Genomic DNA, 13,551 nt, shown 5'->3' with positions numbered 1-13,551 from the left:
ATAGAGTTTTTATATACTATTGAATTGAAGGTGAAACTAATATGAACTAGATTGCGATATATTAAGATGTTACTTGTAATCCTCAGGGCAACCACTAAGGAGATAATTAAAAAATGTGTAGTAAAAGAAACAACTGTTTCTTTCAATAAAAATACATAGTGAAGTAATTAAAAGTGGTATACTAGAAAATACACAAATGAAGGCAGTAATGGAGGAATTGTGGAACAAAAATCATATAGCAAAAGATATAAGACATATAGCAAAAAAAAAAGAATTGAAGGAAGAAACAGATAATTCTGCAACAGCTGGACATTTCAGCATTTCAATACCTCACTTTCAATAACAGAAGAACTAGGCAGAAGATCAGAGAGAAAACAGAAATCTTCATCTAGACATAACAGACATCTACAGAACACTAGCAACAGCAGAGTCCTTTCGCATTAAGTACACACAGAACATTTTTCAGGATAGACAATATGTTAGGCCACAAAATGAGTCTCAAATTTAAAAGTATCAAAATAATATTGGGGCACCCGACTCTTGATTTCAGCTGAGGTCATGATCTCAGTTGTGAGATCAAGCCTGACATCGGGCTCCCTGCTCAGTGGGGAGTCTGCTTGAGATTCTTTCCCGATGCCCCTCCCCCCTTCTCTGTAAAAATAAATCTTTAAGAAAAATTTAAGAAATCAAAATAATATAAAGTATACTGGCCCCTCACAATGGAATTAAATGAGAAATCAGCAACAGAAGTGAATCTGGGAAATTCACAATGTGTGGAAATTAAACCATACTCCTAAATAACAAATGGGTCAAAGGAAAATTAAAAAGTACTTTGAGATGGGCAAAAATGAAACAAAACATACCAAAACTTATGGGACAGAGCAAAAGTAGTTCTCAGAGGAAAATTTACAGATGTAAACGTTTATATTAAAAAAGAACGAACTCAAGTCAATAATCTAAACTTCTACATTAAGAAACTAAAGAAAAGGCCAACTAAACTCAAAACAAGCTTAACAAAATAAATAATAAAGATTAGAATTTTAATAAGGACTAAGAATAGGAAAACAAGAGAATCGATGAAACAAAAGTTGGCCTATCAAAAAATCAACAAAACTGACAACCCTTTACTCTAGACTGAATATTGACTGTGAAAAAAGAATGAAGATTCAAACTATAAATCCAGAACATAAGTGGGGACATTACTACCAATCTTACAGAAATAAAAATAATTATAAGAGAACACCATGAACAATTTGTACACCAACAAATTAGATAACCAAGATGAAATAGACAAAATCCTAGAAACACACAAACTATCAACACTGGTTGAAGAAGAAACAGCAAATCTGAATAGAGTTATAATAAGTAAGAAGATTGAGTCTAGTATTCAAAAAAAATCCTACAAAGAAAAGTCCTCATCCAGACGTTTTTGCTGGTGAATTCTGCAAATTTAAAGAATTAACACCAATTATTCTTAAACTTTTCTAAAAATAAAAGAGGGAGGAACATTTCCTAAGCTCATTCTATAAGGCCAGTATTTTCAATACCAAAGCCAGACAAGAAATAAAAACTACAGACCAATATCCTTTATGAATGTTGATGTAAAAATCCTCAACAAAATAAAAGCAACCTGTCTAGCAGCATATTAAAAGGCCTGTATACCTTGTCAAAGTAGGACTTATCCCAAGAATGCAGGGTTAGTTCAATATATGAAAACCAATCAGTGTAATACATCATATTAATAGAATTAAAAGAAAAAAAAAACAGTGATCATCTCAATAGATGAAGAAAAAGCTTTTGACACCGTTGAACACCTTTCCATCATAAAAGCACCCAACAAATTAAGAAGAGAATAGAGATTTCTTGAGGCCCATCCATGTTATCAAAAATGGCAAGATTTTGAGGGCATAATGCCAAGTGAAATAGTCAGAGAAAGACAAATACTGTATGATCTCTCTTATATTTGGAATATATATATGGAATATATATGTGTGTGTATACACACACACACACACACACACACACACACACACACACACACATCCCAGCTTGTAGACACAGAGAACAGATTGGTGGTTTCCAAGGTGGGGAAATGGGGTACAATGGGGAGAAATGGGTAAACTATTTTTTTCCAGTTTATACAAATTGAATTTTAAAAAGAAAAAAAAAGAATGAAATTTTCTCAAATCAATAAAGGTAATCTGTGAAAAACACAGATTTAACATCATACTTAATGGTGAAAGACTGAGATTTCCCCTTAAGATCAGAAACAAAACAAGGATCTCCACTCTTGTCTTCTTATTTAATATTTTACTGGAGTTCTAGCCAGGATAATTAAGCAAGAAAAGAGGTAAAAGGCAACGAGATTGGGAAGAAGGAAAATTATCTCCATTCACTGACAGCATGACCTTGTATGTAGAAATCCTAAAGAATTAACACAAATAAAATCAAACTATTAGTGTCAGTAAATGAGTTTGGCAAAACTGCAGAATACAAGATCAATATAGAAATATCAGTTGTGGTGGTGCCTGGGTGGCTCAGTTGTTAAGCATCTGCCTTTGGCTCAGGTCATGATCCCAGGATCCTGGGATTGAGCCCCGCATCGGGTTCCCTGCTCAGCGGGAAGCCTGCTTCTCCCTCTCCCACTCCCCCTGCTTGTGTTCCCTCTCTGTCAAATAAATAAAATCTTAAAAAAAAAAAAAAAAGAAATATCAGGTTGTAGTTCCATATACAATTAGTGATCCAAAAATGAAATTAAAACAATTCCATTTGCCATAATATCAACAAGAATAATATTTAGGAATAAATGGTCAATCCAGGAAGTATAAGACTTGTACACTAAAAACTATAAAACAGTGTTAAAAGAAATGATAAATTATAGAAAACCTACATAAATGGAACGATAATCCATTTTCATGGACTACAAAGTGTAATATTATTAAGATGGCAATCCTTCCCAAATTGATTCACATATTTAATGCAATCCCTATCAAAATTCCAACTACTGTTTTTTTTTCTTTCCAGATATGGGAAAACTGGCCCTAAAATTCATATGGAAATTAGGAAACCCCAAATAATCAAAGTTATTTGGAAAAAAAAGTTGAAAGACTCTCACTTTTCAATTTCAGATCTCAAAACAAAGCTACAGTAATCAAAACACTGTGTTACTGGCATAAGGACAGACCTACAGATTAATAGAAGAGAAATAAGAGTCTAGAAAAATAATATACATCTATGGTCAATTTTCAACAATAGTGCTAAGACCACTCACTGGAGAAAGAGTAGTCTTTTTCACCAAATGATGCTGAGATACTAGATAGCACATGCAAAAGAAGGAACTTGTATACTCCTACCTCATATCATATACTAAAAATAACTCAAAATGGAACAAAGACATAAATATAAGAACAAACTAAAATTCTTAGAACACAAAGGGTTCAAATTCTCATGATCTTAAATGTGACAAAGGATTCTTATATATGACAACAAAAGAAATACATAAACTATACTTCATAATTAAAAACCTTTGTGTATCAAAGGACACAATCAAGAAATTGAGACGACAACCCACAGAAGGGGAAAAATATTTTCTAATCATACATCTGATAAGGGACTTGAATCTAGAATATACGAAGAACTCCTACAACTTAACAGTAAAAAGACAACCCAATCAAAAACTGGCAAAGAATCTGAATAGACATTTCTCCAATGAAGATATACAAATGGCCAACAGGCACATGAAAAGATGCTCACCATCATTAGTTTTCAGGGAAATGCAAATCAAAACCACAATAAGATACCACTTTATACTAAGAGGATGGATAGAATAAAAATTTCTGATTATAACAAGTTTTGGTGAGGATATGGAAAAATCTGAATCCTCACACACTACTGGTGAAAATGTAAAAATCGGGCAGCTGCTTTGGAAAATAGTCTGGCAGTTCTTCAGATTCAACATAGAGTTGCTTTATTACCCACGATATACCCAAGAGAAGTGGAAACATCTCTACACGTAAGTATAAATGTTCACGGCAGCATTACTCATGAGTGAAAGATCTAATCAACCCAAATGTCTATCAATAAATGGATAAAAAATATGTGGAAATCCATATAAGGGAATGTTATTTGGCCATAAAAAAGAAGTACTGATACATACTACAACTTGGAGGAACAATGAAAATATAATGCTGAATGAAATAAACCAGTCACAGAAGGCCACATATTATATGATTTAATTCATTAGAAGTCCAAAACAGGGAACTCTACAGAGACAGAAAGTTGATAAATTATTGCTTAGGACTGGTAGAAGGAAATGGTAGAGGTGTATTTTGGGGGACGATAGCCAAAGGGGACAGTGTTTTTTTCAGGTGACGAGAATGTTCTCAATTTGATTGCATTGATGATGGCAAATATCTGGGAATATACTAAAAACCACTGAATTTTACACTTTAAATAAATGAACTGTATGATATGAGGATTATATCAATAAAGTTTTTTAAAAAATGAATTTTTTTCTCACTTAAAGCAAACTTTTTTCCAAATTTAAATGTTGATTCTACCTATTCTGAAGTCACTTTGCCTGTAATCAATAAAGGAATATAGCCGTTCATCATGATTATGATAGATCAATTAGTAATATTCCCACTTCACTGCTCTGTCAGTTACTATTCCTTTCCCTGGATTAACTTTCTCCTCCTTTCTCCCTTCAAAATACTATCCATCCTTCACGATGTAGCTCAAACACCACTTCCTTTTGGAAGGTGTCCACAGTTCCCCACAATGGAGCACATTTCTTTCTCTTCTGCATGGTCCTGCCACATGGCCCATACAACTGGTCTAACACTTAATGCATATTCATGGTTCTTGTACACACTTCTCTCCCACATTTGGTGGAAATTCCTTTAAGAGCAAAGCAAATTTCATGTATCTCTACATCCTCTGCAAAGTTGAATGTTCTGACACTCATGATCTTCCTCAAATTAAATTAAAGCAATAAAGATAATTCTTCTAAAATCTGTTCTTTTTCACCTCCATACAAACTATACTAAAGCAAAAATTCTTTGGAATGCAATGAATTTACACTAAACAACTTAAGAGTAAAAATTATTTTATTATCCAATCACTAGAGAATTCTTTATTAGATATACTGGATTGCCCTAAAACTAGTTCATAGGGACTAAAATGTTGATTTCTATCTTTTGTTGAGAACCATCTTAGACTTAAGTACTTAACAGAATATTAAATAATCTTCATGATTTCAAAAACTTCAACCAGAAGCACATTATTTCAACAAAATGGAAAGACTTTCTTTGGTCCTCTGTTATGAACACCATTTCCAAAATATTTATGGTTATAAGAGTGATACTCTGTGAGAATATAAAATTTTTGGTTCTAAATTACAAGCTACTTTGTGTTACACTTTGAGAAATAAAAACCTGGGTAGTAACAACATTTGCATCCTTAGTTTATTGTCATTACCTCTCGTTCTATGGTCTTCCTCCTCAGCAGCTTTTTGACACTTGGGAGCTGCTTCTTTAACAACATGGTAGCCTCGTTCATTCTTCTGACTTGCGTGATTAAGAAAGATGGAACCTGGAGAAGAAACACTGCTTGAATCAAAAGAAAAGCGTTGAATTAAACCTCCCAGTTAGACTCTGTCTCCAGTTATGGTAACTCCTTTAGGATGCTCAGTATCCTGGAACTAGGGACTGTGGCACTTGTCCTTGTAGAGATTAGAGAAAATGATAAGGATTCCTGTTTAAAAGATAAAAGATGCTTGGGAGCAGCCATTAAAGAATGACAAAGATGCCACAAGCAACCTGGGATTATCTTCTCACATTTCTTCCCTGTGACTAATGGCATGGAGCCTTTATGTTTCCTGGGTGCTGGTGGATTTTGAGGGAAAACATCACAGTCATCACACTGTTACTCACCTTCCACAGAATTTTCTGGTATTTAAGCATTAGGCGGATGATGTGGGCTGCAGTATTTGCTAACTGTAATTCTTCATAATCAGAATGTTTGCTTCGACTGAAGAAAAGGTTTGGTGCCATTATAGTAGAAATGTTCCATATACTCATTCGGTTTTTTGATTCGTTGGCAATCACTTTATTGAAGAATGTCATGAGGGCCTAACAAGAAACAGCACTGTGTCACACTACTGTAAATTATCAAAAGGCACCACTGATTGTTATCATTCATTTCTATACCCATTCATGGTGCCTCTGGAAAACTGTCAGAACTATAGAATGGTTAAATGTATAATGTTGCCCCTTTTATTCCTTAAAAGTATTAATGAGAAATGTGAATAGTTTACTTAATTCTCTGCTTCATAAAAGTACTTCCATTTTTTATTATATTGGAGATTCTATAAATATTAGTTTGCATTTTTTATTTTCTTTTATCAAAACAAGGTTGACAAATATTAAAATCATGTAATAAACTAGGAAGAGAAAACACTGCATTTCAAATAAACATGAAGTGCAGTTTTGTTGTGAAGGAAGAAAAGGAATCCTAAAAAACACCCTTATTTAAAGTATTACCACTGAAAACTAATATTTCCTTGGGAAAGGAAAACCCATTTAAAAAAAAAAAAACATGAGTATCTCATTCCTCAGTCCAAATGTAAACTCAATTGAAAAATTTAAAAGTTTTACTTTCTCGGTGTCATTTTTCTATTGCTTTTCAGTTTTGGAATATTTAGCAGACCAAAGGGAAATGCTTACATGCAGCTGTTCTTGGCATTTAAAAAAGACAGAGAGAGAGATTTGAGAAACCTTAAAGTTTGGCTAAGCCACCAAAGTACAGATGCTTATCAGAACCTTCTGAAATTCACCAAGAGGGCTGAAATCTTTAAAAAAAAAATAGTTTTTTAAGTTTAAATCCTGCTATAGTATTTTTAATGAGAAAATGGTTAACATATAATAATAGTCAACACTTATTTGAGGGCTTATTGTAAGCCAAGCATTCTTAATACTTCATATGTATCACTGACTTTATCATTATTACAAACCCTGTGAGGTAGGTACTATTATTAATACTGTTTGACAGGTGAGGAAACTAATGTAAAAGATTCAGGTAGCTTTGCCCAGTCAATTAATTAAGTGGCAAAGCCAGGATTTGAACTGAGTAAACCTGATTCTCGAGCCAGAGCTCTTGATCTCTATATAGAGCACATCAGTTTCAATCCTAGATCCAGTCACAGTGTAGAATGGGGAAAGTGTGTGTGTATGTGTGGTAACATCTCCACCAGTCCCATGATGTTTTTGAGGATCTTCTATTAGAAAAGTATTGGATTACTTGTTTTTATTGCATTCTTGAGAGGAGAGATGACATTCTGAACCAAATATCTGATACCAGATGCATCCTTTTTTTTCTCTTTATATATAAAAGAACATTGTTTACAAAAACCCCCAAAACAAGCTAATAAATTTCCAGCTTTTGAAAAGTTACTGCATTATACTAGAAACAGACATTCTTCTGTCACATCCAATCCCCATCCTTGGGCTCAGGATATGATATAACTGACATATATTATAATTGACATAGATGTTTTTATTATGTAGGAGGAAAGGTCCTCATCAAGTTGAAATGTCTGATGAAAGGCAGCACAAGGAATCATCTTTGTTTTCAGCGTTATGTTTACTGGCCTCAAAATTATGGGCTCTTTCCAACTCATCTTAATTTCATTTCAAAGATTCCAAACACCTGTTGTACTTACAACAAATTTCCTATTGCATACAGAATCATTATCAGAATAGTGAGAGAACCTTTTGATTTTTGCCAACATACAGCAAGGAAATAAATCTGAAATAAGGGGCAGAATATTTGGGAGAACCATGGAACATGGTTCTATCAAATGTTCTATTATATGTTAACGGAAAAATCATTTTTCTGAGTCTTAATTTTCCTAACCTGTAGAATGAGAAGATCCTACCCGGTGATTTCTAAAATTCCAAGATTCTAGGATTCTTTAATTGATTATTATTATTATTTTTAAAGATTTTATTTATTTGACAGAGAGAGACACAGCGAGAGAGAGAACACAAGCAGGGGGAGTGGGAGAGGGAGAAGCAGGCTTCCTGCGGAGCAGGGAGCCCGACGTGGGGCTCGGTCCCAGGACCCTGAGATCATGACCTGAGCCGAAGACAGATGCTTAACGACTGAGCCACCCAGGCGCCCCTGAATTATCTTTATAAACTGTAAGACACCAACATTTTAGAAATTTCATTTATATCAGTGACTTCAAATTTCCTCCCTAAGGATACTCTTCAGATCATCTGTCACCAGACTGAATAAGTAGCTGAGGACCTAAAATTATAGAGCTTTACGTCCTGCAGCTTACATAATGGCCCCTGACATTATCCCATTTGTCTTCCATCTTTGCTTCTCCCTTTGCTAACCCTAGGCCTGTGCCTGGCACTAGACAGATACTCGATATCTCTTAACAGATTGAATGAATTAAACTGAAATGCTCAGAGAAGATTCTAGGATTTATATTCTTTCCTATCTTCCTCGGGAGAACAGCAGTAAGAATGTGGAAAGGCAATAATAGGCTGACAGCATGCTCAGCTGGCTTAGTAAGTTGTCATCTTGGTTTTTATTTTTCCATCTGAGCCATTGTCTTTGACTAAGAAGGGCCAGTGACAGACCATGAGGTTGATACAACATACCTGGGCTGTGTCCCTGTTGGCATCGGGCAGTGCCATGACCATGAGATGTAAAGCTTGAAACTGTACTTTGATGTGAGGCCCTCCTAACAAGAAAACAGAAATAACCACACATTTTGAACAACATTGTTGCATTCTGACAGCATTTCTTGCTAACATCTGGTGGCACAGGAGGGCTCCTGACAGCTTTCAGTGGTAAAGACTCAGGTTTTGTGCCCAACAATGTAAATTTGTTAACTTGGACAAGAGCCTCAGTCGATCAACTCCTCTTTCACATCCCATAATGCCATTGTAGAGGCAGGTGGCCAATGAGATCCTCAAAATAATCTAGATTTGTATAACATTTCTCTTTTCAAAGTACTTCCACAGGCCCTGCTTTACTTGTATGCTATAAACAGAAGGCTTAAAAGCTCAAGTCAACAGAAAATAAATCTTTTTTCCACATAATGAGGCAGCAGAGTATAATTATTAGGAGCATAGATTCTAGAACCAGGTTCAAATCCTGCATCTACTTTAGTCTGAGTGACCTTGTACAGGCTACTTAACCCCTCATTCCTACTATTTTGCCATCTGTAAAATGGGAGTAGTCGTATCTACCTATCTCCCTGGGTTATTACAAAGACTAAATGAGTTAGTATGTATAGTGTGTTTACATCAGTGCCTGTATATAATTACCTCTATATGTGTTTGCTCTTATTATTATGGACATTTAAGGTAAGTGACTATAGTTGGATCTTCAGAGATTCTTGAGTATTTTATTCCTTGATAATGACAGAAGATGGCGCCAGAGGGCTGGCATTTATACTTGTGTATTAAACGCTGATTCTTTTCCTGTTTCAGGGAATTTTAGGGATTCCATCCACAGCTGGATAATCCACAACGAGCTGTACTGAAAATGTAGAGTATATCAGAGCATTCCAGGCTTTGCTTTGTCTCTCTGTATTCTCCTCACAATGGTCTCTTGGTGGGGAGTTCCTGGAGGGAAGCATTATGTTCTAGCACCCCTGGGGAGTTCTCAACTTGAAGGTAAATCTATTTATATTCAATGGATGAAAGGCAGTCACCTGCCTGTAAAGTTACTTAGCTTTACAGCAGTGGAAACATTCTTGAGACAAGCTACTAGGTTATAGGAGATTGTGGGCATCCTTGTTAGGAGGAGATGACTAATGTGCATAACCATTTAACAAAGAAACAGTTGGGAGGATTATTTATAGGATTGTGTCACATTGTCTTGGCACAATCCCCATGTGGATTTTTAGAAATTTATGTCAAATTTGTAAACAAAAATGACACAGGTTCAGGATTTTTTTGGAAAATGGCTAATGTACACTGACATGAATTTACATAATTAATAGGAACTATCAGGAGCATATCTCAGTACAAAGCACTGAGGGACGGATAAGGCATTATTTAATACATAAATTGCAGGCTGTCTATAATCTTCCAATGCAACCAACATTTTGGCAGAGGGAACAATAGATGCAGATGCAGGCTCTATATTTCCATCAATTTCAGAGAAATTATGAAGTTACTTTTAAGACTGAAACTCTAAACTGGCAAATAATCCATTTTCATTTTATTTAGGAAACCTACCCCTATACCACTTTGTAGCTAACAGTTTTGTAGTTAATTCATTACTGCATCCTGGTTCAGATTTTTTTCCCTTGAGATCATTATTTTCCCAGAAAATTATTCAACTTTTCACAAAAGTATCTAAAGCTTGACTTAGTCTTTTAATTTTATGGGCAATTTTTGGGCCAAGTTTGGAAAGACAATGTGATTACAGTAAAAGACTACATGCTCCAAAGCCCATTTTAGAGCATAAAGATTAGCAGTTTAAACACACGTATCCACAATTCTTTCCTTCAGAAAATCTCATTATAACTAGGGCTTACTCTAGGTAGCAAAAAGGACATTTTCCCTGCTGGTAGCAGCCCAGAACTCTGGGCTTCCTGTGGGGTTGGCTGGTATCAACTCAATCACTGCAACATGCTTTTTTCACTTTCAAAGTCATACAAGGAAATGTGGACTCCTCTGTGAACCTTTTGAGGATATTTTCCAGATTCTCTCCCTTCAATGAAGTGTACTAGCTGTAGTCAGACAGGAACAATGATGTTAAGGAAACCTGTTTTAAATGTGTATGACATTTTAAAATAGGATTCTCTCAATAGGACTGGCATTGGACTCCTTGCATAATCTCGTAATACCAAAAAACCACAAACAGAAAAAATCTTCTGTGGCACCAACTGTTTTGATGCATTATTTAGCATTATACCACAGATCAAGGCAAAGGGAATACTTCTCCATTTTCCAGGAGAGCAAACTATACAGAAAATCCTACTTACAAATTGAAGGGAGGAAGTCCTGCTTCTGGTATGGCTGAATAAGCTCTGTCCTGACCAACCCTCCTGAAGATAACTATAAACTCTGGACAAATACAAAACCAACCATCTAAGGCAGTGGAGAATTCATAAGAGCAGGCAGATTGAGAAGCCTGGACACTTGGAAATAGGGAATGGTACAGGGAGAGTTTCCCACTATCCTAGTTTTTAGTCTATGGTGAGGCCATAGCTGGTCTTGCAGGAGGCAGCTAAAACTCCAGTTCTTCTGGCCCAAACAGCTAAAAGACAGGATTCACGATGACCACAGCCACTGGGAAATAATGGAGGAGGCCCTGATTCTGGTAAAAAATCTTGGCTGACTCATGAACGAAGCATGTGTGGAGTAGCACAAGGAAAGATACATAACTGAACTGACAGTCCAAAAGACCGCTGACAATTTGAGTTCAAGTAAATTGTTGGCCCAAATACAAACAACAAAAAGCAAAACAAGACTCCAACCTCACTCTTTGGAGAAATATTATAGAATGCAGTGTCTCCAAAACACAGCATTTACAACGTTCAGGATATAGTATTAAATTTACTTGACATACAAGAGTGATGCATTCTCAAGGGAAAAGACAATCAACAGAGACCAACCCAGAGGTGACCCAGATGTTGGCACTAGCAGACAAGGATTAATGATGTTAAGAAAAATATGCTTATAATGAATGAGAAGATAGGCCATCTCAGCAAATAAATAGAAAATCCTTAAAAAGGAGGCAAGAATATGACAAGGGAAACAAGAATATACAATGGGGAAAAGACAGTCTCTTCAACAAATGGTATTGGGAAAACTGGACAGCCACATGCAAAAGAATGGAACTAGACTGTTGTCTTATACTACATGCAAAAATAAACCCAAAATATAAAAAAATGAACTCAAAATGGATTAAAGACCTAAATGTGAGACCTAAAACCATAAAACTTCTAGAAGAAAGCATAAGCAGTAACCTCTTTGACATCAGCCATAGTTAGATTTTCTAGATCCAGCTCCTCAGGCAAGGGAAACAAGCAAAATTAAACTACTGGGACTACCCCAAAATAAAATGCTTCTGCACAGTGAAGGAAATCATCAACAAAACAAAAAGGCAACCTATTGAATGGGAGAAGATATTTACAAATGATATACCCGATAAGGGGTTAATATTCAAAATGTATAAACTTAACACAAAAAAACCCCAAATAATCTGATTAAAAAACGGGTGTAGGACATTTTCCCTAATGTAGACATTTTCCCTAAGAAGATAGAGACGAACAACAGACATGAAAAAATGCAAATCAAAACCACAATGAGATGTTACCTTACACCTGTCAGAATGACCAAAATAAAAAACACAAGAAGTAACAAGTGTTGGTGAGGATGTGGAGAAAAAGGAACACTTATGCATAGTTGGTGGGAATGCAAATTGGTGCAGCCACTGCGGAAAATCCTATGGAAGTTCTTCAAAAAATTAAAAATATCATTACCATGTGATCCAGTAATTCCACTGCTGGGCATTTATCAAAAGAAAACAAAAACACTAATTCAAAAAGATATATGCAAGCCTATGTTTACTGCAACATTATTTACAATAGCCAAAGATATGGAAGCAACCCCAGTATCAAACAGATGAATGGATAAAGAAAATATGGTGTGAAAAAAAAATAAAGAAGATGTGGGGTGTGTATGTGTGTGTATATATACATACAATGTACACACACACACACACATATACATATAATGGAATATTACTCAGCCATAAAAAACCAAAATCTTGCCATTTGCAACAACATGGATGGATCTAGAGGGTATAATGCTAAGTGAAAGAAGTCAGAGAAAGAAAAATGCCATAGATTTTTTACTCATGTGCAATTTAAGAAACAAAGGAACAAACAAACAAAAAAAGAGACAAAAAACCAGACTCTTAAATATATAGAGAACAAACTGGTGGTTGCCAGAGGGGAGGTGGGGAGGGGGTGGGGGAAAACAATAAAGGGGATTAAGAGTACACTCACCATGATGAGCACTGAAAAATGTATCAAATTATTGAATCATCATATCGTACACCTAAAACTAATACAACACTGTGTGTTAATTATATTTTATTAAAAAAAAGCACCAACTGGAAATTCTAGAACTGACAAAACACAATATCTGAAATAAAAAGGAATAAAGAGAACTAGCTCTTCTCTCTTTCTTTGCAAGCTTCTCTCATAAAACAAAACACTACATCTTACAAAGAAAAGAGATACTAGTCATAGATGGCATGTGAATTAAAGCTTAGGAAAAAACTGCCTTGCTTATCACATTCTCTTCTCTGAAGACACAAAGGATTATTTTATGAATCTGATTTAGTTAAAATTTTTAAAGATTTAGAACCTACTATTTTTTAGGACAAATTTTGTCATAAAACTCAGGACCTATTCTTTTCCTTCATTGTGGTTTTAAGGATTTTATAGTTCTGGTCAACCTGCGGGAAGTTGTAAACTGGCAGCTAGAGATATCATTTGTTAGGCTCACA

The 13,551-nt window shown here is 35.3% G+C and overlaps 1 protein-coding gene across 1 annotated transcript in view; it reads right to left on the bottom strand.

The window, feature by feature from the left end:
- Positions 1-13,551, bottom strand: part of ARHGAP28 (Rho GTPase activating protein 28) — a 209,498-nt gene that overhangs the window by 28,081 nt on the left and 167,866 nt on the right. Inside the window, exons 12-14 of the mRNA XM_028123945.2 lie at positions 8,673-8,755; positions 5,934-6,131; positions 5,479-5,592 (exon numbers count right to left, since the gene is read on the bottom strand). Coding sequence (XP_027979746.2) covers positions 5,479-5,592; positions 5,934-6,131; positions 8,673-8,755 — 395 coding nt within the window. The remainder of the gene's footprint in view (positions 1-5,478; positions 5,593-5,933; positions 6,132-8,672; positions 8,756-13,551) is intronic.

The sequence above is a fragment of the Eumetopias jubatus genome, unplaced genomic scaffold (genome assembly GCF_037043125.1).
Source record: "Eumetopias jubatus isolate StellerSeaLion01/CBP00866 unplaced genomic scaffold, mEumJub1_p1.0 scaffold_16, whole genome shotgun sequence".
Taxonomy (NCBI): Eukaryota; Metazoa; Chordata; class Mammalia; order Carnivora; family Otariidae; genus Eumetopias; species Eumetopias jubatus.
The sequence above is the reverse complement of the archived record's forward strand: the minus strand, read 5'-3'. Positions and strand labels throughout refer to the sequence as shown.